A 23,545-nucleotide genomic window follows, 5' to 3' on the forward strand; every position below is an offset into this window, starting at 1 on the left:
AGACAATGAAGGGAGTCAAGGGGAAGGCCATAAAGATATATGGCAAAATGTTAGCAGAGATTTCTTCTGGGGTGGGGGAACTATCAGTGATTTTTCTTTTGTTTCTTTTCACTTTTCCTGTTCTTTCCATATTATCTAGAATGAGCATAAATGATCCTGAGAACCACAGGAAGAAAATACAAAAGAGTAGCTCTCTGTCTTTAAAAGAACAAAAACAAACAATGCCAAGGAAGAGAGGCTGGGGTCAGTTAGGGTGACTTGGAGAGGTTGAAAGACTAGGGGGAGTGAGAGAGGGAAAGATGGGGTCAGGGAAACCGAGGGCCTGTTTTGGGGAGCAGCCAGCTACAAAGTGCTTCCCAGTTACCCTGGGGATCGCCCTGAGTGGGGCTGGCCCAGCTGTCCCTCTGCTCTCAGGCCAGCAGCAGAGAAGTCCTGCTGGGCAACTGGTCTCCATAGCACCGCGGGGAATGTCCTCCCAGCATATCCAAGCCTCCTACCCACACCTGCCTCCAGCCTCTGCCTGCGGGCTGACTAAGGCAGTTTAGATGGAGAGATGGTGATGCTTGATTCCAGAGAGACTGATTTAGAGGGATCATGTTGGGCTTATTTTGTGCATGGGCCCTTAAAGGAAAGAAAAGACAGGAAGAGCAGGAAGGGCCCAGGCACACAACAAGCAGCCAAGCCAAGAGGACCAGCTGGAAACAATATGTAGCTTGTTCACACAGAAGAGGCAACACCAGTGACCAATAAAGACATCTTTATTGTCTCTTCCCAAGAAGCACAGTGGTTCTAATGGAGCTTCATTCCCCCCTAAGCAGGCCGGGAAGAGGACAGAAGGAGCAAAGATAACACCACACCTTTAGGAGGAAGGTAAGGCAGGGAGGGGCTGGGTGGGCATGGGTAGGGGCTGAAGGTCCGGAGAAGGCATCAGGAGGGCAGAGTGGGACTCAGGGAGGGGTTGGGGGACACTAGCAGGGCATGAGGAGAGTGAGGGGGCCAAGGGAAGGGCTGAGGGACAGGGAGGGCCTCAGGAGTGTAGGGCTCAGGAAGCCCTGGCTGCAGCCACGAAGATGGCCTTGTAGCCCTTGATCTCCTTGACTTCGTCGCTGCTGATGAGGACTTGCAGCTGGCGGCGTCCAGCTTTGAAGGGGTAGAGGTCCAGGGGGATCTGGATGGTGTGTCCGGCCTCCAGGGTCCCGAGGCTGAAAGCCACAAAGAGCCTGTGAGAGCCTCGAGGAGAAACTGCTGGGGTGGGTGATCTGGTTTCCCTTCTTGGTTGGGAAGCACCTCCCACCTCCCAACACCACAGAGCCAACCTTCCCCAAAGAGGTGGAAAAGTGGGTCCAAGGAGGCCCCATCCAGGACACTGAGGACCATCCTGTGCCCCACGAGGTACCACTTATCAGAGACAAGCATGTGACAGGTGAATGGTGATCACACTTACTCGGTGGCTATCTGCCCATGAATGAGGCCACTTCCCTCTAGCACCATTGTGCAGTGACTCAGAGCCACCACCTGGGTGTTGGTGAGGGTGATGTGGACACTCAGTGCCTTGCCCACCTCAGCCCTCTCAGACACCTGTGCAGAGAGAAGACAGGGACATCATGGGCAGCTGGCCTCATTTCTGCACTTCCATTCAGTAACCTCACTCCCCCATCCCTCTGTGGACCCCCAGGGACTATTTATTTAGAAGTAAGACACTACGTTGGGGGAAAGAATATGAGCTGAGCGTACTCCTGGCCTGTCTTAGGAGGTCACATTACTTCAAGAAGCCACCAACAACTGGGAATTGGTACCAAGTTGAAATCTATTTCCCTTTCCACCTCCTAGTTCAGGATGGCATTAGATTTCAATGTCAGTGCTCGTTCCAATCCATTGCTCATGGCCAATAGGAATGCTGTGCTAACAAGGATTCCTAGGACAAATCCAGAGTCAGTGTGAGAGTCGTCATTGATTAGGAGCGTCTGACACAGGCATGGGATTAGGAAATAGTGTCATGTGTGCCATCTACTTGCTATCAGTGATGTCATTCTGAGGCCAAAGTCACAGGACATATTCGTGGCAGAGCCAAGACCTGACCCAGATGTCCCAGACCCCAGCCAGGATCTTCCTCCCAAGCTGTTCTGTCTTCATATACATCAGCAGACACACACTGAGTTTTTCCACGTGGGTTCAATGCATCACGTGTGAGGTCTGTGTCACAGGGCAGCATGACCTTGGCCTGTGAGTGGGAGGCAGAGATTCTACTCACTTCTAGAGCCTGGTGCCCAGTGTACTGCCAGCCAAATAATGGATATTTGGTAAACACATGTGGAAATGAAATGAGCTCTGACCACCCAGATCCTATTATGGTTATGTTCTGGCTCAACCAGAGAATCAAGAAGGAAGAACACCTCCTGAGTTCTCTGGAACTCAAACAAAATATTAGAGTCCTTTGTATTCTATTGTACTCTAATGAGGGTGTCAGCATATAGGCAAAAGAAAACCTTTGGAATCCAGCATAGTCACACAAATCATCCCCGGGTCCCTTATCAGTGGAGACCAACTAATAGCCTACTTGGCATCTAAAGTGTTTGCATTGGATCCTGTTACAACCAGGCTCAGGTAACAGGCAGAACTCTCACCTCAGCACCAGGTTGTCTGCACTTGTGATTCTGCTCACTGTTTGCCCCACCGAGGAGACTGCCTGGCATTACTTGGCCTGACATCATGCCTAGGTGAAAACCATTAGGTGGCCAAATGTTTTATGATACAGAGCCACTTAATTCTCATTGGGGGTGGGGGTTGGGGGAGGTGGGCTGTTGGGAATCTACCAGGTGCAAAATCAGGTTGGGACTAGGCCAAGGGTAAGTCTTTCAGAATATGGGGAAAGGTGGGGAAAGGAGGCTTCGAGGGAGGGAAACCCTGGTAATAGGAGATGGGGAACAACTACTTGCCCTTCTCCATTTATCCTTCCTCCACCTATATCCCTTTCTCATGCAGTGGCCTCACCAACCCCTCCAGCCTCTGAACTCAAAATCTGAGGCTTATCTTTTCATTTGTTTCTTTCTTCCTGGCCACCCCATCTGATCAGCAATCACCTTTTGAATTTGACTTCTTTCTCTCCAATCTCTCTCCCCAATTCCAATTCCCAGTCATTACCTTTCCTGTCTTTGCTTCTGCAAAGCTATTGTCTTACTTAAGATGCTTTCATCTCCATCTCATGTCTCTGTGTAGCGTCTTCCTGTATCCTCCATTCCATTAGTCACCTCCTCTGAGAAGACTTCTCACCCTGCCCTGTGCTTTGCACAGAGCATGAAAGATCACACCACACCGCACTTTAATCATCCATTAGGTGGTGAGGCAGGGAATGCGTCTCATTTACTGCTATACTCATAGCTCCAAGATTGGGTGAGTCAGAGGACCCCTGGAGCCCATCTCTGTCCAGATGTCTCACCTCAATAGATAAGTGGGGAGGCTCCAGAGAGATATCTTTCAGGACCAGTAGGAACCTCCTCGTCCCCTCCACCGTGGCAATGCCAGACACACGGATCAGCTTTTCATCTGTCAGCTTGTTTCTGTAATTGTCGTAGGGCAGCAAGAGTGGCCACTGCACCTCTAAGCACAGACAAAAGACATCGTGAGTCTGAGAAATAGGTCTCAGAAAGAAAGAGAGGGTGGGGGAAGGAAACGTGTGTGAGAGAAAAAATTAATTAGGGAGTGAGAGAGAGCATGTGTGTGAGTCTAGATGAATATGTGAAAGTGTCTGTGTGTGTATACGAGAGAGAAGATAGTGTGCTTACCCTGCTCCCACTGCCCCCAGGTCACTGCTATGTTTCACCTGGTGGGATGGCATCAGATGTAGAGCACTTGGCATTCAACCTCCTGCCAAAAGCAGTTTCACTGCCTGGTGTGTGTGTGAGTGTGTGTCTGTGTGTGTGTGTGTGTGTTGGGGATGTAAGGGGTCTCTGTGAGACCTGGCGGGCCAGCCCAGCTTTGTTCGTGATCCCAAAGCTACCCTCCCTGTAGGTCACTTTCCAGTCCTTCCTCATACTCACCCTCCCCAAAGTCTAGGTTTAAGTGCACTATTTGCCTCCAGAGGGGCTCCCGGGTGCTACCGTTGTGCAGCAGGGCCTGCGCACAGAAGCGCACCTCCAGTCTGATGGGACCCTGGGGGTGGGCTCTGTCTGGCACCCTGCGGGCATGCAGCTTCAGTTGCACGTCCTGGCCCCACTCAGGCATCCTGGCCAAGTGAATCTGCAGCTGCACTAGCTGGTTCCCATAGCCCCCAGATCCCAGTAAATCCAGGAGGCGTGAAAGGGCCTTTCTTGAGCCGAGCATTTTCCGGGAAGCCTTTATGAACACAGACCGCTCCTCAGGGGATCCTGGCAGAAAAGAGAGACAGGGAAGACATCAGTGGGAGAGGTCGAGAGGACCAAAGACCTTCTTTGGGAAAGAAGTTCAACAACTCCCAGCTCCCCTCCGAAAGCCCCAACCACGGGAAGAGCTGCGTCAGGAGGCAATGCAGCATCATGGCTGAGAACATGGGGATTGGTGTTGCTTGGTGATGGGTTCAAATCCTTGCCTATCATAGTCCCTTAATCTCTCAGTGCTCAGTTCTGTCATCTATTACCTGGGGATATCTCCTTGCCTCATAGAGTTGCCAAAACTGGGGGTTAAATGACTTATTCTTTGTCATCAATATTGTCACCATCATCACTGCCATCATTATCAAAGCCAGAGGCTTCTCTGCCCTTCCAGCATCCTCACTTCTAAAATATATGCTCAAGCCCTTCAAATAGAACTTCAGCTCTTGCCCTTGGAGGCTACTCAACCGTCAGGCTTAACCCCAACTCACCCCAAACTGTGGGCCTCTCTAGAATACTTACTGTGCACCAGCGTCACTGTTTGAAGTACTTTCTGCATATTTCTTCATTTAACCCTCACAACATCCCTCTGAAATACTGTTAACCCATTTTACAGATGAGAAAGTGAAGGCATGGGGATGGTAAGAATGTGTCCAGGCTTATATAGCTAGAACATAGCAAGCCCTTGATTAGTACTCAGGCAGCCTGACTCCACCCTGGCTTTTATCACAGGGACGTCTACTCCCTTCCATAGGCTTGGGAGCCCTCTCCCTCCGTTAGCTTCCACCTCTCCCCTTTCTGCCAAAACATAAGGAAACCATATGACCCTAGGATATAGGTAAACTAAAGGACATTCAATTCAATTTGAATTTCAGATAAACAATAAATGATTTTTAGTGTAAGACTGTTGCATGCAATATTTGAGACATACTAATAAAATATTTATTTATCTGGAATTCAAATTTACTGGGTACCCTGTATTTTTATTTGCTAAATCCAGCAATCCTAACCTTGGTACCATGTAGCCAGGGTCCAGGAAAGCCCTGGGAGTTTGACATAAGGAGGTTATCAGGTGGTGATGATTTTAACGTGACAGCCATCCCCGTGTGGAAGCAACACGAAGGAAGGCCCCAAATCCCCGGGGCCCCGGGTACCTTCTGGGTACTTGTAGAAGCTGGTGATATTCTGACGCTGGTCTGAGCCTATCATCTTGGTGCTGATTTCCTTCCCAATGGAGCTGCTGTTATGGGCTAGGATTTCTTGGGCATGGCCATCCTCAAGGAGCCAAACAACTTCATCGGCGTTCACCTCCGCGTACACAAATGGGGTGTCATAGGCCAGGTGGACTTCTCCTTCCTTGATGGCCTTCACAGAAGCTGGGCCACAGCAGAACAGCCCTGTGCAGGGAACAGGAGTTACGGACAGCTAATACGGCTGCTGACGCATGGACCGGGGCAGGGGGTCATGATTGTGGGAAGTAGGAAGAAGAGACAGGGAGGAGCAGCGGCATTCATGCCAGTGTGCAATTACCATTAATTCAGCCAATCCCCAAGGCCACCCTGCGAAACTGCAGTTATCACCATCACCTTCCCCACTTCATAGAAACTGAGCAATCCTGTGACTTATCCGAGTCACCCAGCTGCCAATGGCAAAGTGAGACGCCTGACCTGAAGCTGCTTCTGCTATGACTTTGGGAAGGGGACGAAATCAGAAAAACATCACTCCTTTCTAGCCTCCTGCTCACCCTGATCGGCCTTTGCACAGAGCCCAGACCCTTCCATCGTGGTCCTCACTCACCGCTGCTGGTTTGCTGGGGAGTGGGATCCAGGACCTGCCAACCATTGTATCCTGGTGGGAGATCTTTTCGGATCATCCAGCACTCATTCCAGACATGGAAATTCCTACCGAAAGGAGACAAGAACTCATATTTTCAGGGGATTTGCCAGATATGAGACACTATACTGAGTGCTTTATATCATTGTTTCTTCTATTTTTTTTTTTTGGAAGTAATTTCAAGCTTACTATAGAGTTACAAGAATAGTACAAAGAACACCCTTATACCCCAATTTATCTATTGTGAACATTTTGTCCTGTTTGATTTATCATTGGCTTTCTTTCAATATGGATATGGAGATTTGTTTCTCTTTCTACTTCAGCATATATTTCCTAAGAATAGAGATATTCCCTTACATAATCTTGTGTAGTTGTCAATCTCATACGTTTAATATTGATACAATAATTGTATCTAATTTACTGTCTATATTTCAATTTTATCAGTTGACCTAATAATGTCCTTTATAGCATTCTTTTCCATGCAGTCCAGGATTACACATTGCATTTAGTTGTTCAGTATGCTTTATCTCCTTTAATCTGGAGCAGTTCCTCAGCCTTCGTTTTATTATATTGACATTCTGCGTAGTGTTTATTTCTTTGTTTTACCAGAGTGACCCTGATTTGGGGCTTGTTTGGTGTATCCTCATGATTAGACTCAGGTTATAAACTACAGGCAGAATTTTACATGAGTCACATATCCTCCTCAGTTACACCACTGCTTGCATCCAGGAAATTTCAGCTCTCGAGATGCTCAGAGAGGGAGGGGGCTCCAAACACAGCAGCTAGTTCTCACACAACTCAAAGGTTTTACCTGAAAACTGGCTGGAAAAGGAAAAACAAGAAATCAGATTTAGGATAGAACAGAGGAGAAAGGAACCAGGGGAAGAGACTAGAGATACAAAATTAAAGGGACACACAGAGATACACACACACACACACACACACATACACACACTCACACACTCACACACTCATACACACAGGGAGGGAGGGAATATATATGTATGTGTAGGGAGAGGAAGATGTTGAGAAAGACTGAAGGAAGTAGGAATCTAGTTCAAGCTTTGCCCTGACGGGAAACAGAGAATGGTGCAAACAGAAAGACCCAAGTAAGGAAGAGTTAAATGAATGCAGATTTTGAGGTCAGCATTCAGAAGATGCACGATCCATTCATTTGGTTGTGGGCTTCAGAATGTTATCCCATAGTCTTCTGTCTCTGAAATGAGTTTAGTGTGAAGATCTAATTACCCAGAACAGTCTCCTGGGTTGGAGACTTATTCTCTGAGTATCAGCTATGAGGGCAATACTGCCTCACAGCTAGAAAGAACCCGGCCAGTTCTCCTACTCTACCTGGGATAGAGCAGACATCTGTTTGAGACAGTGTCCCTTACCATATTTTGTCTTGTTTCCGAGTTGACAGCATCTCGGCATTTCGGTCATAGTAGGTGTCGATGGTCAAGTTCCCATCCACGTTGTGTGCAGAACGGAAATTGGAAACAACACGGGTTGGAACACCTAAGCATCTCATTACTAATGTGAAGAAAAGCATGGAGAATCACTGAGTTCATTTCAAGCAGTATCATTGGTTTCCCAAGCATACTTTCTAACTTTCTAGCTGGACAAGAGAAGGAAGGCCAAGATTCTTACAGATCCATACCTGTAACTCCTTTATCCTCAGAGCATCTCACTCAGGCCCAGAACCCTGCTGCCTACCTGCCTTATTGATGGTCTCCATCCCACCAGGAGAGAAAAAAAAAAATCATTTGAGGATAATTTAAAACAATTAACAACAGCTCAATTTGTCATTTAGAATTTTTTCCATTCAGCAGCTTTCCAAATTAAAAACAACCTAAAACATTTGATAATTCTAAAGAAAATTTAAAAACTTTAGGCCTATAATGTGGCCAGTGTCAGAGGAGAAGCTGTGTGACCTTAAGTAAGTAGCTTAACTTCTCTGGGTCTTTATCCCCTAATGTGTAACAAAATGAAGAGTGGGGGGGCCAGCCCGTTGGCTCAGGTGGTTGGAGCTCCATGCTGCCAGTTCGATTCCCACATGGGCCAGTGAGCTCTCAACCACAAGGTTGCCAGTTCAACTCCTTGAGTCCCGCAAGGGATGGTGGGCTCCACCCCCTGCAACTAAGATTGAACATGGCACCTTGTGCTAAGCTGCCTCCTGGATGGCTCAGTTGGTTGGAGCACAGGCTCTCCACTACAAGGTTGCCGGTTCGACCCCTGCAAGGGACGGTAGGCTGCGCCCCCTGTAACTAGCAATGGCAACTGGACCTGGAGCTGAGCTGAGCCCTCCACAACTAAGACTGAAAGGTCAACAACTTGAAGCTGAATGGCACCCTCCACAACTAAGATTGAAAGGACAACAACTTGACTTGGGAAAAAGTCCTGGAAGTATACACTGTTCCCCAGTCAAGTCCTGTTCCCCTTCCCCAATAAAATCTTTTAAAAAATAAAAATAAAAATGAAGAGTTGGACTAGATGACTTTCGGTTCTGAAATTCTGGATCTGTAATTCTACTGAAAGACAAGGTTTTGGAGGAGGTCAGAAAGAAATCAGAGAATAGATAGAAGAGCAAGATAGACTTCACAGAGACAAATGGAAGACTTCAGAAGACAAAGGGACCCTGTATGTATGAGGCAATGACCATCTTTGATAATGCAACAGCACCCTCTTGTGGCTCTTAGGATCATGCTACAAAGGTTTTTTAAAGCTGAGTTAAAATTTCACAGATCTAGTCACACAAAGCTGATATTAGATCACCACCATCATCACACAAACACGCACCACACATACCACACACCACACATACCACACACCACACATACACACCTACACCTGCCCAGGGCCAGATGAAATCAAGGCAATAACCAGGTGTGACCTTTGGAACACAGGTCTCCTCCTATGCCAGCAAACAGGAGTTTAGAGAGAGGTTCATCCCACACTTCTCCTGCTCAGGAGGAGCAGATGGTGCCTACTGAAGCTGCTGGGAGGACTACAATGCTTTGAAACGTAAAAGCACTTTTGTGATTGACCGATCTTTTTGTTTCAATTTATTCAAAAGCCCCAAAGAGTGCCACTGGTCCACAATCACCTTTCCACTTCCAGCACAGCTCCTGGGCTTTTCACAAACCCTTAGGAAGGGTGAGAGATAGACTAGGGTTACAAGTAGCCAGAAACAGCTTGACAGGATCAGCTCTGCTCTTGCTCAGTGGTCTCAGAACTCTAGGATCTGGGAGTGGGGAGAGGTTTGCAGACGGAGCAAGGATGCAGACCTTCTTCTGCTGATCCCAGGGTCTAACGGCCCAAGCCCTCCTCCATAATACCTGCCTAGTCAGGGACTTCCCAGCCCAGGACAAATTTGACTATACTAAAGGCTGGTGCTTTGCTGAGCATTTTCCAGTGAAAACAGATGAGCAATGTGATTTGAACAGATTTAAACTTCTCTGTTGGCAGCACCTATACATAACTGCCAAGCTATGCTGCCCCTCTCAGAAAAATCTAGAACTTTGTCATGCGTCTCTGTCCTCCCTGCTCTGTGCTCCATCATTCTCCAACTCAGCCAACCCATAAATTCAGCCAACAATCATCGATCATCACAGTGTAACAAGGAGAAGGCTGGCAGGCACCTCAGTACTTTCCATCTTTCCCTCATCTTTACAGATAATCTGATCAATGACTTTGCACTAAATTGTAAATAACTAATGCATAAAACATTGATGCTTTTTTGATGGTTGGCAAAGTAGCAAATCTCTCATTGTAACCTCAAGAATATCTCTGAGAAGTATTTGGGAGCTGCCAGCTCTACCTGCACGTGAGATAGGCTATCCCAGATCATCTGCTTGTACCTCAAGCTTCCCCAAATCGGTCCCAGACTCCAGGCTCACCTTGAGCTTAGAAGCCTGAGCAGGTGGCAGAAATTTTGCTTCCACTTTGGGACCACAAGCTCTTCTATCCAGGCGACCATCTTAATAGTCTAACTACTCCATCTAGGAGATTGTGAAGTGACTACAACAGGCCAACCTCCCTCCTGGGTAAAGGTACAGGATTTCTTGAGTCTATAGAGCATGCTGGTTAAGAGCTGAGTGCCCACCACTCCTTAGCTGTGGGGCTGTGGGCAAGCCACAGTTAACTCATGTGAAAATGAAAATATCAGAGCCCCACCTCAAAGGGTTATAATGAAGATGAAATGAGTGTGTCTGCATTTCCATCTCCCCTCACTCACCGGTGCACATGACAGCTGCAAAGACCCAACACTGTCCATACTTCACAGGCTGCCCGCCCCTGGCTGCCCACTGCCGCAGGATGGCCACGCTGCCGTTCCACACCAGGGGGCTGACTCCCAGAGAGTAGTCCTCGCCCCAATTCCCCTGCAGGACACCGTTGTCATCATTGCTGTTGATCTACAAAGAACAGATCCAGGGTTTCCACAGTGCCTGGGGGAAGCTCAGACTGTCGTTCGATAGGGGTAGGGAAGCTTCTGTCCTTACCATGGCACTCACCACCCTGCAGACATACACCACGTCGTTCCTCTGGGAGTAATCTTTGGATGGGTTCTCTAAGAAGTACAGGCTCTTGTTCAGGATCTCAAAGCAGATATCTATGACGTCCTCTTCAAACTTCCAGGTGAGTGCAAGGGACAAAAAAGAGAAACACAAAAGGGTCTAGAATTCTGAAACTTCAAGCCAGTATAGACTTTTTGGGAAGGGTGTATGGGGTTGGAGGTGGAGCTAAATATCAGACTCTTCGAATAGCTTATAAATCAAATGAGGAATGTATTCGACTCAGAATTCTGAAAAACTGACCTGTGTGGCTGACCTGATGGGAAATGCAAACAGAATTCGGAGAGATGAAAGATCTTTGTTGACTGAAGAGATCAGAGAAGGTTATTGGATCTGGGGGGCTTTCAAGGAGGGTGGAGCGATTGCCTGAGGTCTTTGTACATGGTTGGTACCAAGGACCGGGGCTTAGAGATTCTCACTTCTGGAGGACTTGTGGGAAAAGATCAGATGGATCTACATAGGGCCAGGTTGTGAGGAGGAGAAGAGAGTGGAGGGCCTTAAATCAGGTAGAGGACTCAGCACTGATGCTGTCAGCGCAGAAGCCAGTGTAGGCTCCTGACATTCATGTACAACATATATTTGTAACGTGTTGTAACCCTTTTGGCTGCCAAATGCACTGGTATTTGTCTCTGCTTCAAAAAATTACACAATTTGTCACAATTGGAGACCAGTGAAACTGATTTTCTTCAGCAAGTTTCTCTGTTTCCCCCGAGCCCTGGTGTATGCGAACAGGGCTGACAAGGCAATGGGGGGAAGAAAGAAACTACACCAGCCATGGTTGGTGGTTGACAGTGGAAAAGTTGCCCAGAGTCCAAGTTCCCCCCGCTCTGTATACTGACTGGATAGTTAATGTAATTAGAGAATTGCTATTCATTTTTTTCAGTTGTGATAATGTATGGTGGTTGTTTTTCAGAAAGAGTCATGAACTTTTAGAGTTGTATTCTGAAACATTACTGGCTTCAATTATATAGCATTTGTAATTTGCTTCAAAAAAATCCGGTGATGAGGTGGGGCATGGGGGTGGAGGACTATAGAACAGGGATCAGCAAACTGTTTCTGTAAAGGACCAGATAGCGAATATTTTAGGCTTTGTGCGCCACAGGGCCCTGTCTCAACTACTCGGCTCTGCTACGGCAGTATAAAAGCAGCCACCGATGATACCTACACAAATGAGCATGTGCTCCAATAAAATGGTATTCGTGGACACTGAAGTTTGAACTTCATATAATTTACACATCACAAAATATTATTTTAAAAATTTTGTTTTCAACAATTTAAAAAATATGAAAAACATTTTTAGCCATAGGCCATGCAAAAATAGGCAGTGGGCCACATTTGGCCCACAGGCTATACATTGCAAACCTCTGGTATAGATGGAACAAGATTCAACCTCAATTGATCACTATTGAAGCTGAGAGACGGTTTCATGGAGATTCATTATAGTAGCCTGTCTACTTGGATTATGTTTTAAGGTTTTCATAATAAAACATTAAAAACTAAAAAAGAAAGGCATCTCCCCTCCCTTCCTTGCCTCTTTCACTGGATGGGAAATTGGCTTAGCACTACACACCCTGACTTTTGTTAGTGGCCCTTTGTGAGCCCACCGTCCCGTGATAGTGTTACCTGCCCATAGTTCCAGGGCCAGGAGGTGATGAATCTTTCATGACCCTTGTACACAAAGCCATAGTCCATCATGATGTACTCCTGCAGTAGTATTTCACTTGGCAGGTAGACGTCATCCTCTGAGCGGTTAAGAGTAGTAGAGGGGGTAAAACCCCAAACCAAAAAACAGAGTAATAAGATTGAAAAACAGTAATGAAAGTATCTTGCTGGAAAATAGGAGAAGCAGTGGATTGACGGCAATAGAAATCAAGAGTGAACCCCTTAAAAGTCTATGTGCTTTTCTAGAGGCCAGAGATATAATCTATACTTTAAAAAAAATAATGATTATCTTTTTCTAATGGCAGAAGCGGCAAGCTTATTGTATAGATTTGGAAAATACAGATGATGGAAAGAAAACAATGGAAATCACTCATTCTCATGTCCCAGAGACACCCACCACTACATTTTGGTGTATTCTGGCCAGTCTCTCCTTCTCTGTACGTATATGTAATACAATTACATATCACACATATATGTAATGCAATTACATATCACATTGTGTTCCATCTCCTAATCTGTTTCACTTAACGTACCATGAACAATTTCATCATGCCATTAAAAAGTCTTTGTAAAGATGATTGTTAGTGAGCACCTGGTACTATATTGCATAAATATGCAATGTGTCATCTTTTGGGCTTTCTAAGTAGAACCTCACAGAGCATTCCCAGTGGATCAGGTGAGAAAGTCATACCTGAACTCCAAGGGTTAAAAAGCAGGATGAAAGTCCCCAGCAGGTGAGTCACACTGTGACCCTGGCCCTGAGAGATCTCTAGTCTTAGAGTATAATAGCCAATGACTGCATTGGCTGGGGTGAAAAGGGAGACAAAGAGTGAATTTGAGTCAATGGTGAAATCAGAAACACTCCAGACATTCCCTCCTCTGGTCTTGGTGAGTGAGAACGTGGCTCGTGTTCCCAGAAGCTCCTTGGGTGCCGGTCCTGTATAGGAGACAGTGACCCCAGTGTGAGGCTTGAAATCTATGTGACATGATTCCAAGGGTCCTGGAAGGACCCTCACCTTCTCCCACCATTTGTTAATCCTTTTGGTTTAAGGCTTTTACTGCCACTGGGTGTCCTTGGGCAAACCACTTAAGATCTCTGGGCCTCAGTTTTGTTATCTATAAAATGGGATCATAATAGTGCCCACCTAAAAGGATTAAATGAGTTAACGTTATGTAAAGACTAGTACAGAGCCTATAGTGTACGTAAAGGTTGTTTGTTGTTATCACAGTTTCAGTTTGCTGAGTTGGCCAAATCTTTTCTTAACAGCACTAATAGGGTGCTGAGCACTAATAGCGTCCTGGGGGTTCCCAAGGGAAGAGGGATGGCAGCTGAGAAAGGAGAGACAGGGGCCCTACAGGCGAACTTTGCCTTGGGTCAGGGGCACTCACCAGTCTCAGCCACAAAGGTGACGCGGTCAGTCCCAGGGTGGAAGGGTCGGTTGAAATGCAGCTGAAGCACAAAAGGCTGGCCCCTGCGCACGATGAGCCGCTTCAGGCCCATCTCCTGCGTGTGATGCCTCTTGTTGTTCCTGGGGCTGTGCAGGTCGACGGACCTGAGCTCCAGTGCTGCCACTAGGGAAGAAGTGGGGACACGTCACTGCCCCGCTCTGGCTCCCTGGGCTCAGATCCCAATGCTTCGCAATCATTTCTTTGGCACCTGGCTCTGACTTAGGTAAGATTCTTGTCCAGATCTTAGCCCTTCTGCCACCTGCTCCCTGGTTTCAGGACTCAGTCTCAGCAGACAATTCAGTAGGTCCTGGCCCAAGAGTGGGAGGATGATGATCCCGGTGGCCTGGGTATCTGGATCCAGAGCGACAGTGCTTGAGAATGAGGGTCCCAGAAGCAAATGATTTCCAGATAACTGAAACTTAACCCTTGAAGTGCCACCACATACCCTTAACCACTTCTGTTGACAATCTTTCTAGAAGTTACTTAATTCTCCTGATAAAAGAAAGACCAAATTAGAATTTTGTGTGAATTAAGTCAGCTGACTGGAGGTTTGGACCTCAGCTACAGGCAAGTCCGTGCTTTAGGATACTGGGTAGGCGGGAGCCTCAGAGTTACCTGTAGCTTACTTCTTGCTTCTCAGCCATGTTCCAGGTATATGAGGGCACTGACTGCTTCCTGGGGTGCTACTGTATGGGTGCTCCCAGTGTACAGTTTTAAAACTCTTATAGCACTGTGGGCAAGAGTGCAGGTTCTCACCACCTCAGCTGCAAGACCTTGAGTGAGCCACTTAATGTTCCTGGACATCAGTGTTCTTGGCTGAAATATGGAGACAATGGTACCTTTACCCCCTAGGGTTCACGTGGACATTAAGTGAGGATTCACATGTAAACACCTTAGCATGGCAGCCAGAACAAAGTAAGCGCTCAGATCATTACATGTTCCTATTACTAGTAATATGTTACATCAGACTGCATTTGCTTTGTTGTTTTTGCTGGTGATTTTTTCAATTCTATCAGCAAAATGCATTAGGTCTTTCCCCCTAGCAGTACATTAATTTATCTCAGTGGTTCTCAACCAAGGAAATGTTGTCCCCTGGAGGACATTGGGCAATGTCTGGAGACATTTTTCATTGTGACAATCAGGGGAGAGGCTGCCACTGGCATCTAGTGGGTAGAGGCCAGAGATGCTGTCAAACAGCATTCTAAAGGAAAAACTCGAGTTTTTTCCCCGTCATGTAACTGTAAACTGTGGGTCATCGTCAACAAGTTTGATAGCACCTGCCTAGCCTATTGGAAACTGGTTGCATCTCATTTGTTCCTGAGGGGTCTGACATTTTCATACCAGAACCCATGGAGCCTTTCCAGAAAGCCTCTGCACCCCATATGCAATGCCCAATTGCCAGTGCACCCTGAAAGATCAGATCCCCAAAACAAGCAGGAGTGCTTACTTCCCTTCCATAGGGGGACCAGGGCTGGGGGCAACATTTTCCTGGCTGCTGTTCACTGCTCAAAGCATAGTAAGGGCAGGTAACTTAATTTTCCTTGCCAGGCTGACTCTTAGTTTGAGAAGGAAAGGGGAGGAGGAAGAAGGAAACTGTCTTCCTCTTCATGCCCCAGGTTGCAGTGCATGGAGAAAACACATTCTCCATTGGAGGCTCAGGTTTTCTTTTTTATTCCACTTAAAATAATTATGCGTTTGGCTCACTGACGTGCCTTCATGTCAGGGAGACAATGACTTCAGAGGACTAAAGGGAAGGCCTTGGTGGGGGGAGGGGGCGGGTGAAGCCAAGAGGATCAGGAAGAGGTTCAACAAAGCAAGAAATCAAACAGAATCAATTAGTAAAAACACGTCAGCTCTCACAAGGCCTTCTGGACTTGGCCACTGGCCCACTGGAGTTAATGACAAGTAAGAGGAGAGGTGAGCCCCAGCTGCATGATTCCTGGCACTTGATTAATATGAAGACAAGAATGTAAAAGGATCAAAATATATCCCCATGTATTATCAGCCTTTAAAAAAAGGAGTCATTAAAACAGCTATCTTCCTTTAATGAATTCTGAGATTCTAAGCTCTTGCCCTCTGAGAGACCAAAACCTCAGGCAGCCCTGCTCTTCTGGACGGTTCCATCTCTTCCTTTGGGTCTTGACCCAGAGGTAACCACCGCACAGGGGCTTTCTTTGACCATTGAATATAATGCCCTACCTTCCACCTTATGATCACTTGCCATCTCAACACCCTCTTTATTTTCTGTGGATCACTTAATCATATCTAGAATTAGTTCAATGGAAGCAGAACTTCCATCTTCTCACACCTGCCTAGAATGGAGCATGGTTACTAATTGCTGATAATTATAGCTAGTGTTCTTACTGCTTACTTAATACTCACTACATGCCAGGCACTAACTGAAGTGTTTGACATGGTTGAAATCATTTATAATCTCACAAAGACTCACTATGGAGGTGTTATTATAATATTGTTCCTGATGGGAAGGAAGTTGCAGGGCAGAGCTGGGATTCAAACTCAGGTGGCCGGTTGCAGAGCTGGTTCCAGGTGCCCTCTAAACCTTCACAGTCTCCTGCTTCCCCTTGTAGGCACTCAGAGATGTTTATCGAATGGATACGTGCACACATGTGTGAAGAGCGAGGAGAATGACCTGACCAGAGGGAAGTGGGGCTGTAGGAGAGAAGAGGGAGAAAAGCCTGTGGGGGCAGCAGTGCCAAGAAGCTGCTTCCGCGGTAATGAGCACACCTATCCCTGATGGGAGAATAAAATGTTACACCTGTCTGAGGGCAGTGTATCAATATTTATTACAAAATAAAAAAAAGCCTTAAAACATAAATACCTTTGAGCCATAAATGCCTCTTCTAGGAATTGTTCCTTAAAACATCATGATTTCAGTGCAACCCAAATATCCTACAATAAGAGTTGGATACATAAACTTTATTCCTCTCATTTGATGTAATCAACAAAAAGGACAAAGAATATGGGGAATAATTCATGAGATAGTAGAAAGCAACATAAAAAGACTAAAAAACCATAGGTTACAGATTATCTTGGGATGGTGAAATTATGGGATATTTTTCTTTTCTTTGAGTTTTTCGGGGTATTCCAAGCTTTTGCTTTGAACACGTATTCTTTTTTTATTTAGAGAAAAGTGTTACTTTGATCAAAGGCGGGTTTTTTTAACAGGAGTGGCATGTAATTCTGGATTAATCCAACTGTGGTATGTAGCCCAGACGGAAGGGAAAAAACACTAACATGGGAAGGGCAGTGAGAACTCTGTCGCAATAATCTTAGGCAAAGCCTAATGAGAATCTAAACAAAGATGCTGGTAAAATGAAAGCAGGGACTACCCTAGGAGTGCAAGGAACTGGCGTCCATGGAAACGTGGCAGTCTAATAAGCACAGGTTGAAATACCTTGATTTCCAGGGCTTCCTAAGGACCCAGCGAGTTGGGATGAAGACTGGGTCAGGTTAAAAGAGTCCACTGCTGACAATAGCCTAGGCAATCAGCCTACTGGTGAAAGATTGGAAAGCTCCAGGTGGAGATGGCAAAGGTTAAGTTATACTTAGCACAGCCAGCAGAGAGAGTTGGCACCTGCCATCCGATGTCCAGTGAACTCGGCTCCTTCCCTTCTCCTGCTATTGTCTCTATATTTAGCCCTGCTTCTTGGTCAATGTCTTTTATTTTTCTACTCCTCATTATTAGAGTCAGTTTGGGACTTTGATAAATACTTCATTCTTTTTCATTTCTTGCCTTTTGAAAATTGTGAAAGGGTCATCTGTGTGAGAGCATAGGAAGATTCCTGTGTGATGAGATTATAAGGAGAGTTTCTGTATGGAGAGTCTCTTTAAATGTGCAAGAGTAAAAATGTCTTCTTACCTAAAGGTTCAAGTCTAAATTCCTTGTCAAGTATTCAAAGCCCTTCACAATATGGTCCCAACCTATTTAGCCAATCTTATCTCCCAATAGCCATAAATAAACTGCTTCACTCTGTCGTAGCCTTCAAATAGATCATGCACAGCTCTACCTCTGGATGGTCCCTGCCCCTCCCCCAATCTCTACATGTCCCCATTGTAACCATACTTCAAGCAAAACTCACCATCTACTTCCTCCATGAAACCCTTCCCAAACATTTCAGAACATGGTATATTAGGTATATTAGCATCTGTATATTAGCATCTGTAACAATATTTTAATATCTAGCTAACATTTACTGTTATTAAGCTCAGGCTCTATATGCAACATGCATTATTTTCTATCCCTATAAATACCCAACAATCTATTATTCACTACATATTACTGATGAGCAGACAGAGATCAGTGAGGTTAAATAAATTTCCCAGTGTCGCCTACCTAGTAAGTAGCAAAATTGTCATTTAAATCTATACAGTTTGACTCCAGGATCTATCTCTTAACCTCTGGCCAGTGCTACTGCTCTGGAGGTCCCCCCCCACCACCACCACCACCTTTTTTTTTTCAAGTAAATGAATATTGTGCCTTATTCAAATAAAAACATAATGAACGAATCTAAGAGGAGCTGCTGTGGTGGAAAAACTGGGGCAGAGTCATCCTGGCTTCTCTGTAAGGCCCTAGGGATCCAAAGAACACGAAACCACAGCTCCACCTCAACCTCCTAATCCTAAAATGCCAGCTGCTCAGAGCGGAACCAGCTCCAGGACCCACCTGGTCTCTCTTTTGCTCTGCAGTTTCTTAGACTCTGAACCACTTATTTGTGAGTTAATCAGGTACGGCTATGTTGTTTCTTTGAAACATTATTTTCATTTAATGGTGTCTACATGATTAACTATATTGTTTGATTGTTTATACCCAGTACTCAGCGTTCAAATAGCTGCTGGCAGGAGAAGTGTTCTCAGCTGGCTTCACAAGTTAAATCATTAGGTCTTTTGCAGCAGATATAACACAGGATTAATATCCATAATGTATAAAGTTTCTGTCAAGATTAAGTATTGTTATAATCAGAGAAATGAGAACTAAATCAATAATGAAATCACCTCTTTGATTCATTCAAAAATATTTAAAAGAATACTCTTAACCAGTTTTGTGAGGGTATATGGAAACAGACTATCTCATATATTTGACGGAGGGAGTGTATATTCATACAGACTTTTTAGAGAAATTGGTTGATATTGAAGGGTAAAATATGCCACTTTGGAATAAAAGTTATTTTGAGCTAAAGGCAATTGAGAAGAAGCAAATACAAGAAAAACTCTCTGTTTTCCCCCCATTTACCTAAAAGCAGGACATAAATTTGTAAGTGTCCTTCCTCTCCTGTCTAGAAAGAACAGAAATTAATCACCAGAGAGAGCTCTAGACCTTTATCAGTCCAGAAAAGCACCAGAGGAATCTACGTTACAAACTATTAACTAGCCCTTATCTTCCATTAGTTCTGCCATATATTTACCATTCTACAATTTGCTGCCCTAGAAACTCAAAGTCCTTTTCCTTTGTCTTTCACTTCTCTAAAAATTCATTGTTCTCTGGTGAAGATGCTATTTAAGCCCAAATTCTAACTACCCCTTTGAGTTACTCATCATTGTATGCTCCCATGTGTATGTGCAATGCACATGTTAATAAACTTCTATTTGTTTTTCTCTTGTTAATCTGTCTTTTGTCAGTCTAATTTATAGGTCCCAACCAAGGAACCTAAGGGTAGAGGGGGAATAAAAGCTAAGTTTTCCCTCCCTTACAATATCCATCAAAACTTAAAGTAGATATTGTCTTTGATCCAACAGTTCTTCTTTTAGAAATCTTTCATACAAAAAACAGTTGCACACATATACAAAAGTATATCAACAGGAATGTTTACTGCAGCATTGTTTATAAGAGCAAAATATTGGAAATAATCTAAATGTCCATGAATAAGGCATAGTAATAAACAAATTAATATATTTATAAAATAAGTTGTGGTTATGTACCCAGAATGGAAAACTATAATTTGTTTCAAATTTTTGATAGACCAATGTGCCATGGCATGCAAACATTTATTATATATGATTAAGTTGTTTTAAAAAGCAAGTCATCAGATAATATATATTATATAATCTCATTTTATAAAACAAACAATTTCATACAATCTAGAATTATTTGGAAGCAGTTAACTAAATTAACAGTTCTTTCCTGAGGAAAAAAGGCAGATTGTGAGTACATATGTATGTAAAGGGGAACTTGGACTTTTTTTTATCCCAATATATGAGTTTTTAACTTTTTATTACAAGCATGAATTTTTTATGTATTATTTGTTAATTAAAGTATAGTATTCTTAAAGAAGCTATGACATTTTAGGCTTACTATAATTGGGGATAACTGAGAGGAAAAAAATACCTTAGAATTTAGCTCCAAAATACCCTGGAATCTAGCATATGAACAAGCCTCTCGAGCTTTCTCTATTAAACTCTGACTTGTATTAAAATGCCATGTACATCTCTAAGTTATAATAATTTCTATGATATATAATTTAGAACACAATTTTAAAAAATACGTAATCCATGTTTTGTGCCCTCTGCTGGCAGGCCCCATCTGCCTGGCAGGCTGACCCAGCCTGCTGGGCCTTGTTTTTCTCACTCCCTGCAGCAGAGGAGCAGAGGTTCTGAGATTATTCCAAAAGGGGCCTGATCTCATAGCATCTCTCTATGGGGAACTGAGTGCCTGAGGAGAAACTGGACCAGGAAAACGTCTAGGAACCAAGAGGTGGTCCTCCCACGGCTCCATGGTTAACCACACAAATGGCCTCTCAAGCACTAAGGGCACCAAACACTAAGTGGTAAAGGTCAAGGTACTTGTAGGTCCCCTCCAACTTCCGAAGGCCATTCCAGTCCCACGATGTTAAAGATAAGATTTCCACAGCTTTGGGGTAAAGCCGCATCCATTTATAAGAAAATGAATGACTGCATGACTTATGCCCCAAGGCCTGAATGAAGGTAAAGAAATGAAAGTAGCCAGATTACACAATGAACTATCATCTCAGTTTAGGTTCCCCTGTCTTTTCTGTTCACCTTCTACCGTCTCCATACATCTCCCCTCTCTTGGCACCTCTGAAAAGTTAGATTCCCGGTACTCACCCTGATTCATCTCCCTCCTTCTGTCAGCCAGGGCCCTTCAACTAATCACTATTAAGAGTCTAGACTTAATTGTCTCTCTGAGTATTTACAGTCATTGGACTAGAAACTTTCCTTCCTTTCTGAGTTGGGTGGGGCTGCCATTTCCTCCTCCTCCTAATATTCCTCCTGCTCTTAACTTTCCCACTGTTCCGGGTGCATCTCAGCTTAAGGAAAAGAGCTCTGTCTAAAACCTTTTTTAAAATTGCTGAGAGATTTGTTTCTGTGGCCTCCTTTTTAGCTGAGAAGACTCAGTGACATGGAAAGCAAAGCTTGGTTTGGATCTGTCCCTTTGCACCTCTGTCACTTCGAGGCTTGGGACCCCATTCACTCTAAACCATCTCATTCTTGTGTCAGGCATCACCTAACAGTGTTGAGATAGGGATGAGTAAAGAACAGAGCTGCCGTCAGGAAGGTCATCCATAAATGCTCATGAAACTTCCTTTGAACAGCCCATTAGGAACCAGAGAGTTTTGTATCTTGAAGAAAAATGAGGTATATTGAAATGGTGAATTATTGTGCTATTGATAAAAAATGAACTTGGTAGTTTCCAATGACAAGGAAAATGCCTGTGATATAACGTTAACAGGGAGAACAGGATACAAAACCAGGGCACCTTATCTCAATGGTGTAAAAAATGTTATTTATACAGAGAGACTCCTTTTTAACAAATGGAAGAAAATATAAATTGTGATTGTCAAAGAGTAGTGAGATTGTGACTGATTGTGATTTCCTTATTTATATTGTTCTAAATTAAAAAGAAAAGAAAATTCCGCAGAAGGAGGGCAAGATGTTTGTTTTTTTTCTCCTTTCTCCCGTTAGAACCGGTGACCTCGGCATTAGGATCAAGGCACTCCAACCGCCTGAGCCACCGGGTCGCCCCCCCCCACACATGCCCATAAAATGTTTTTAATCAGGGAGGAAAAAATATTTTTAAGAGAAAGTGACAAAAGGAGTTGGAGGACCATGGCTGGAGATCTGGACACGGTATCTTACCAGATTCACAGTTTAAGGATAGAAGCAGAAGTATCCAGTCAACACTCCCAGAGGAAGAATTTAGTTTGGTAAAAGAACAGTGCTGCAGAGAATACATAAAGCTATTTACACACTTACCGGCCATCGTCAAAGGTATGTAAGAGAGGTGCCTAATTCCCTGGGTTAATCTATGTGATTCATAGAGAAAATTTCAGCGCCTATTGTAACCAAAGCTTTCTGTCACATCCTCTGACTTTTTTCATGTGTTGACTGTATTTAGGAAATGGTCCTCAGTTGGACGCATTAAACTTGCTCATTAACAAATGTTTACTGAGCAAACTGGGGACTTTATTTTTATCATAGTTACTATACCTTGGCTCAGAAAAAAAATAGCACTTTGGGTATTGGTGCAAGAATCCTTTGTAACAGAAATAGATGGTCTTTTGAGGAAGGCAGAATTAAAAAAAAAACACAGCTCTTTGTAATAAAAGTCCTAATTCATATTAAATATATTTTGAACATAGATTTTTATAAATGGTGGAGGGGAGTGTGCATTTTGGTAAATTTCCTTCCTGTTTTGTCTATGCTAAGGTAAGTTTTTTTGGTTGCAATCATACTGTATCTTAAAGACAGAACTTGCTTAAAATGAGAATTTTCATATAAAATAATTGGCCATCCTATTTGAAAATATAGGTTTAATAATGTAATGATTTTTGCCTTGTAAAAATAAGCTTTTACATTTCAAATATTATTTATGTGTTTATTTCAACCCTTTCATTTTTATTTGATGGCTTAAATGGGAAAAGCAGTTTCTCCAAAAATAACCACAATATTATTATCCAGGTTAACCAAAGAAATTCTATTTGGTCAATCTCAAGGGCCCCATTAAGACTGAGTGTCCCAGTTTCCGCTACTACTTTCATTCTTTCCTTCCTTCATTTTTCAAGTATTAAGTGACTGTAATGTTGATGGCACCATATCAGAAATTTTGAGGCACACAAAGTTAAAAGCTAATCTTAACCCCAAGGAGCTTGGAATCTTTTGGTGGAGATAAAACACACACCGATATCCTCTGTAGAGGAAACTGCCCCGAGTAGTAGGCTCAGAATAATGGAAGTCTTCTAGGGAGGAGCTTGGGAAAGGCGTTGTGATGTGTGAGCAGCTGCTGGTCATGAAGGATGAAGAGGATTTGAGAGAGAGAGAGATGGTATGAAAAAGGCATTCCTGGCCAAAGGCACAACAAAGGCAAAGGGGGGAAAGCGGGGAAAGCTAGGGCTGCTTCTGAAATGGGCATAGAAATTGCCCGCAGCAACCAAAACTCACCTTACAAAGCAACTCTTTTTAACAGGGGTAAAAAGAAAGGCTTGTGAGATTCAAAATTGTAAAAAAAACAAAAGCTGTTATTCCTGTACTGCTTTAGAAGTAAGATTTTTATAGCTATGAGTTTTAAACTGAAACATCACCGATTAAATTGAACACGGCACTCAACTAGATTCTGAAGGTGCAACAGTAAATAATAGATGTGGTTCCTGTACTCATGGAATTTACATTCTACCAAGGGAGACAGACGTCTCATAACTAATTACTTAGCTC

The 23,545-nt window shown here is 44.1% G+C and overlaps 1 protein-coding gene across 1 annotated transcript; it reads right to left on the reverse strand.

Annotated features, from left to right (window-relative positions):
- Positions 1–1,042: 1,042 nt before the first annotated feature.
- Positions 1,043–22,097, reverse strand: TGM7 (transglutaminase 7; the record flags this gene model as incomplete). The annotated part of the gene is made up of 13 exons (XM_081048960.1): positions 1,043–1,202; positions 1,445–1,578; positions 3,437–3,597; positions 4,038–4,364; positions 5,501–5,743; positions 6,144–6,247; positions 7,571–7,709; positions 10,414–10,591; positions 10,679–10,807; positions 12,374–12,492; positions 13,104–13,349; positions 13,802–13,984; positions 22,091–22,097. The coding sequence occupies 13 exons, from the start codon at positions 22,095–22,097 to the stop codon at positions 1,043–1,045; spliced, it is 2,130 nt and encodes a 709-aa protein (XP_080905086.1).
- Between the last annotated feature and the right edge of the window lie 1,448 nt (positions 22,098–23,545).

Source organism: Rhinolophus hipposideros, assembly GCF_964194185.1.
Source record: "Rhinolophus hipposideros genome assembly, chromosome: 5".
In the NCBI taxonomy this organism is placed as follows: Eukaryota; Metazoa; Chordata; class Mammalia; order Chiroptera; family Rhinolophidae; genus Rhinolophus; species Rhinolophus hipposideros.